Source organism: Stomoxys calcitrans, chromosome 1 (assembly GCF_963082655.1).
Source record: "Stomoxys calcitrans chromosome 1, idStoCalc2.1, whole genome shotgun sequence".
Lineage (NCBI taxonomy): Eukaryota > Metazoa > Arthropoda > Insecta > Diptera > Muscidae > Stomoxys > Stomoxys calcitrans.
In genome coordinates this window covers 200,276,842-200,282,841 of record NC_081552.1, presented here as the reverse complement: position 1 = coordinate 200,282,841, position 6,000 = coordinate 200,276,842, and the positions used below count along the sequence as shown (strand labels likewise).

Genomic DNA, 6,000 nt, shown 5'->3' with positions numbered 1-6,000 from the left:
CTGGACATACCATTAGGGATTAGGGGCAATCTACTCATATATCAATGAGTGCTGTTCGATTCAAGTGTTTGGAATCTATTGAGATTTCAAAAAGAAATTTAATTCATTCATAATATTCAAGATATAAACCAGTCTCAATAAGAGAATTTCAATTTACATTTTCTTTACTCCTATATAAAATCTCATCTATAATGTTAAAAATTAAAGAAAGAAAATGTATTTCTTACCTCTCCTTTTAATTGATAAATTCCAATGGACTCCATCATTTGCCCACTGTTACAACCAAGTATTGCCAACAGCCGTATGGATTTATATTCAAAAAACATGGTCCGTTTTTTGTTTTATTAAAAAAAGGGAATCTTCTGCATTCATTATGCACCGCTTGAGCGAATACAATAATACACTTATAAAATTATTGGCGCAATCGAACTATAACTACTAAAAATGAGGGACGATAGGAGCCAGAACCCAAAACTTCAGCTGGGATAATGAAACAAATTTCAGCAGTTGGAATATATAAAAATCAGTAATATATATGCCAAAAATGGAAAAGAAAACTACGATGTCAAAAAATGCACACATCAAATTACACAATTTGTCCCCCCGCACACACTGCATTCTTCACAAATTTCCCCGTTAGGATATATGTAGACTAACGCCTGCCACTTAGCTGGCAGACATGCGGGCCAATTCCTCGCGCAGCTCGGACGCATCGATGGGGCCCTTTGGGGTTGCTGCATTTGCAATTGTGGTGGATATGGGCCGGTTGCATGTCTTTTTGTGCATGAACCAGTGCAGACGTTGACATTCACGATCGCAATATTGCACTGCTTTGCATTTGGAACACTTCTTGTCGGGCTTTTCATTGCCGCAGGAACTGCAATAGGAAGTTTCGTCGGCGAAGCCACGTTGGCCATTGATGGCAGCTCGTAGTATTGACAGTGCAGGTGCTGCATCCTTGGCAGCCAATTGGGATACCACCTGGCGGAAGATGGTACACTCCCGGAAGGGGAATTCTCGAACACAATCGCGTATTGTGAACTCAACATAGTCGAGTTGTCCCAATTTGTTCTCCTTCAGCACTCGCTTTATGAACATTTCCACGAAATCATGTTTGTTGGGTTCTTCGGCCGTTGCCGATGGCTTGTCCTTACGCTGAGCTTTGCATTGTTCCTCACAACGCAAAAGCTCTGAAATTATCCAACCCAAATAGTGGTATTTGAAAGCCATCAGCTCATTAATGTCGCAGGACTTTTTCATTTCCTTTTCACACATCAGTTCAAGGGCTTTCTTCAAACCGTTCAAATTCTTGAGAAGACCGAGGTTCTGTAGATTCAAAACTATGCGGACGGGATGCAAATTTGTATCGATAACAAACTTATGGAAGACATCGAGCACTGCTGGTGGCAGATGAGGCTCTTTCTGCAGACCTTGCGGCTTTGTGTAGTACTCCAGCTGTGTTTTAGAAATATGATTATTTATGGCTTCCACGCAAGAATGATTGCCTACAAAAGCGGCCATTTGCGAGGCGGTACGATTGACACTGTTCAAAGTGTTCGGATTGATGCCAGCATCGAGTAGCATGGAACAAATATCTGTGTTGCCGGAAAGAGCGGCAAAATGCAAAGGTGTATAATTGGCGCCATGTTGACTGTAGTCTATATCGGCTCCCTAGAAAAAAAGCAAATTCCATTATTAAATCATCCGAGAGCAAGCACGTGGCTCTGAAGACATTGGAGGCACCCCAAAATCAACAGCACTTCATTGGCGTTACCAAACATTCCAGAACTTACCATATCCAGCAATATTTGCACAGCCTCCTTGTTGCCTTTGCAACAAGCATGTTGCAGCGGTGTCATTCCATTTTCATCTATAAAGTTGACACCTCCTTTAACCTGGGCAATCAGCTGCTTGAAGCCATCCTTATCATTTTTGGCAATTTTGTCAAATATCTGCTTTTGCGTCTCGTCCAATTGAATTTTACTGTTCTCGGCCATATCCAAGTTCATGTAGTTGCTTCTGTTTGTGTAATTTTATTTAAAAACTGCAAAAATTGTTCACAAAATCCTTTCCTTCAGCTCAGCACCACAAAATAAATACTACATTAATCGACTTTTCATGCCATAAATCGAAATCGATATTTAGCCTTCAATAAAATCGAATAATCGATTTTGGAGTCGCAAAGTCGATTTGCGTAGCACTTTCCAGGGTTACTGCTAGCTACAAAACTGAATTTTTATGCATTGGCGACCGAAACCAAATAATTGGGGTGTTTTATTTACCCATACCAAGGCGAATTTAAAAATGTGGTCTCACGCGAACAGCTGTTAACAGCCGACCAGGTTTGACGATAGTAAGATGTCAGATTTTAGGTTGCATTACCTTTGCTGTTATCTTTTTTCTCACATTTTCTCTGCTCATGTCCGCACACGTATACACACACGCCCTCAAATTTCTTTGTGTATGTTGAGCTATCGATCGCCGTGGGAACGTGATGGTCATTGGTTATTTAAAGACGTCAATAACTCGCCATGTCACATCGATACTCATGGGCACTTAGTATTTTAAGAAGAGCGGGTGCCACCCGGCCTTGTACTGAGTCTATCCACCCAATACCGCTGATTTTCCGCGATTTCAAAAGCAATGGCCAAACGCCTCAATGTTCGAATCCTGGCAAGAACATCAGAAAAAATGTTGAGCAGTGGCTATCCCCTCCTGATGCTGGCGACATTTGTGAGGTGCTACGCCATGTAAAAACTTCTCCCCAAAGAGGTGTCGTAATGCAATTACCCCCGCCTACTACGTAGCATTCCAGTATCTGCAATCCGTAGAAGCGCTCGGTAGATCCCATCGGAGCTAATGAGCTACCAATCTGTACACTGCTCATAGCAATACCTTACAGGGTATAACTTGAAAGCGATGAGCTTGACGAACCAAACCCGCATCATACCGGAAGATTCAACACAAGTGCAGGTGGCAATAAACTGTGGTCGACGATTAAATTTCCAAACAACCCACCGAAAAACACAAGCAAAAATAGTCTTCAATGTAATTAAATGCCAGATCCAATGAGAGACAATGCGAAATGGATCATTGCTATTTGCAACCGAAGTCAAAACCATCAAAGGCTATGGGCCCACACGGAATACCTATTCTGAAACCAGGGATACATGCCGACTAAGAGGAGTCATACAGACTGCTCCCTGTACTATTCCCGGCCGCACAGGCACTTTAAACTCGTTCCTATTTCCAGCAGATAACCCGCAGCTATGTGGGAGCACCACACAAGCGGAAGCATTGAGGTCCGATCTGTGTGGTGTTCATTGTTGTCACGAGAAGCTTAGCTGCGAGCCATTGAGCGCGTCCACAGGTTGTGGATGGTGGAATGTTCCAGTAGCTGTAACTGCAGTCGCGGGCAATCAGCGGTATCGAGTGGAGAGTCTCGTGAGAGGTCGGGTGGCACCGGCTCTTGCACAAATACTGAATGCCTACGATGCTCGATATGACAAGGCGAGTTATTGGCGCCTTTAAATAATGAATGGCCAACCTGTTCCCGCGGCGAAATTTTTCGGTATTTTGTTTTTCGCCGTTTTCTAATTATTTTTCCTTGATTAGTTAAGTTAAGGTACAAGTTAAATGAAATTGTTCTCAAAAAAATCCTTATTGGCCAATTGGTGCTACTTGGTAACCCCTGCTGCCAGCTACTTGTCGCGTCATACTTTTGCCGTGTGTAAACCATGCATGAAATTTTATACGCATGTCGCTAGATTATCTCTATTTCTTTATTTATCTTTAATACGGCATCGTGGACGGTCGTGGGGTCTTGTGTTCTCTAGTGTTCTTTAAATCTTAAATTAATATTTACGGTAATAAGCCAAAAGAGTTAAAGTCTTAAATTACAAAACAAAGAAGCTTTAATACAGCATTAAAATCCATTAAATAACGACCAAAGTAATAAAATAATTAAAACTAACAGCGAGCGAGCGTATAGTGTTGCCAACGGGAGTTGACCAAGTGCATTAAAATATTAAACAAATATCTATTGCCGCGAAACAATAGCAAAGAAAGTTTCTATACATATGTATGTAATGCACAGTGCAAAAGGATAAATAATTTCGAGGTCAAATTTCATAAAAAAGAAAGCAGCTTGTCAAGGCTTTGCAAACATAAGTAAGGAAAATCAAGAGCAAGTGCAGACAGTGTACAAGTTGAAGAAGTTCAGTGAGTTTTCATACAAGAAGGTGATAAGAAAAAAAAAAAAAACAACAACAAATATAAGACAGAGTGATAAAAAAAAATATGTTTTGTTCCTTATTTTTTCTGGCTGCTGGTGCATATGCAAATTGCAAAATTCCTTTATTGCGATAAATAAAATGAAAAAGAAGCATAAAAGTGGAAAAGTAAATAAATATACACATACCGCTGTACAATTGTACTATTTGGGAATAGAACAAATAAAAAAAACATAAACCTTTAATCCTCCTCCTCCTCTTCATACACCGGCTTTAAAAATGAGAATTTTGTGAAAACAAATCCCCTGCTAAGAAAAAATAATCTAGGGAGGGGGTTTACATACATACACAAATGCTTTTCTTTTCTACTATAGTGTGTTTGTGCGTGCATGTGTGTTTGCAGAGTGTGTTGTTATGTTTCATCGTACACATTTTCCCATTATCAACGTGAATTGCATACAGGAATCCGGTGTGTAACTACAACAAGAACAAATCAACATATGGAGAGAAAAATAACGTCAGTGTTGCCACTAGTTCAGAATAAAACTCCATAACATAAACGAATTAACAATTACATTGTAATTTGGATATTCCGGAAGACAAAAGTGAATAAAGCATGGTATTTGAAAGTTGAGGTGGAAATTAAAATGTTGATAGATCTTTTATAGATTTATCCATTAAGTAGTTATGTGTATTTTTGTCTTTTGGGCTGTGGGTATTTTACATTATTTTTCTGCTGGCAACTTTGAACAACAAAAAAAACCTCAACCCCTTATACTCAGTTGTCAGTCCCCCACAACAAACTCTTAATATGGAAGACTATTCGTTCGAAAACATTTTTGTTATAAATTTTCTTTTGTTATCGTCATTTGTTGTTGTTATTTTTTTGTACTTTTCGATAAGCAGGCAGTGTTTCGGTTTTTTTCCTTTTTTGCACACCCATGAGTATAAGATAACAATGATTAAACATGATAAAGCGAATCCATTGAAAAATATATCAGCCAAATGTAGAAAACTTAGGCAAATACATATGTGATTTGGGAGGAAATTAGTGAAAGGAAAATAATCTTTCCTGCATACACAGACTGCTTGCTACGCTTATATAGAGAGTGGATGGATATTTCAAGTTTGTTTATATTCAGTAGAATCCCATGGCGTGTGAAGAGTCGTTAACGTTCTTGAAAATCAGCCCCCCACATCCCTATCAAACGGCAATGAAAATATTGCAATATTTTCATTGAGAATTATCCAGTAGCCCCAACCAGCTTTTTATTACTTTGTTCTTATTGTCGAATTAACTTTCGTTTAAATATGTTTATTTTTCTCTTTAGCCCTCTTTTTTCTGTCGAGTTTTCTCTTTCGTTCTTACCCCCCACTTCTACTGGAAAATATTCTTTATTAAATACCTACTATGTTGAATATTTATAACAGTAGTTGGTTTAATGCTCACGCCACTCCCTAGTCTTCATTATGCCATTTACGTATTTGGGGGTTTGGGGGGTTTTTATGTGCGATTGTTTATGTGTACATGTTGTGTGCGTGCATAATTGCCAATCTATTGAGCTTTATAATTGAGTTTTTTTTTTTGTTTTCTGTTGTTGTTGTTTTCATGCTCCATATCGAAACATCTTCTTGTACGGCAACCTTGTAGCATATTTTCGTTGATTGTCGCATTGTGTTACCTTTTCTCTTGCTCTCACTACATCATGGGTTGAAATCGGTAAATAGGAATTGGTTGCCAAACTTTTTTTTTAATTTCTCAACATGT

General features: G+C 39.0%; 2 protein-coding genes across 9 annotated transcripts in view; one reads left to right on the top strand and one right to left on the bottom strand.

Moving 5' to 3' along the window:
- Positions 1 to 302: 302 nt before the first annotated feature.
- On the bottom strand, positions 303 to 2,107 carry LOC106087380 (ankyrin repeat and MYND domain-containing protein 2). The gene is made up of 2 exons (XM_013252405.2): positions 1,794 to 2,107; positions 303 to 1,671 (listed from the first exon to the last, which is right to left on the bottom strand). Exons 1-2 carry the CDS (start codon positions 2,007 to 2,009, stop codon positions 667 to 669), a joined length of 1,221 nt encoding a protein of 406 aa, XP_013107859.1. The 5' UTR covers positions 2,010 to 2,107; the 3' UTR covers positions 303 to 666.
- A 1,687-nt stretch (positions 2,108 to 3,794) lies between these two features.
- The window catches only part of LOC106087391 (CYFIP-related Rac1 interactor B), a 153,575-nt gene continuing 151,369 nt past the window's right edge, over positions 3,795 to 6,000 (top strand). For 2 of the 8 annotated variants that reach the window (XM_059360377.1, XM_059360371.1), the window contains exon 1: positions 3,795 to 4,170. The gene's annotated coding sequence lies outside the window, so the exon portion shown is untranslated. Of the gene's footprint in view, positions 4,242 to 6,000 lie in introns of all 8 variants that reach the window. The other 6 variants (XM_059360364.1, XM_059360359.1, XM_059360363.1 and 3 more) reach the window with 4 other exon arrangements.

Bases quoted from the DNA above. Each gene is read 5' to 3' on its own strand.
- LOC106087380 (XM_013252405.2), bottom strand. From the start codon at position 2,009: ATGAACTTGGATATGGCCGAGAACAGTAAAATTCAATTGGACGAGACG. The intron at 1,672-1,793 runs GTAAGTTCTGGA...CTTTTTTTCTAG, and splicing joins TGCAAATATTGCTGGATATG to GGAGCCGATATAGACTACAG.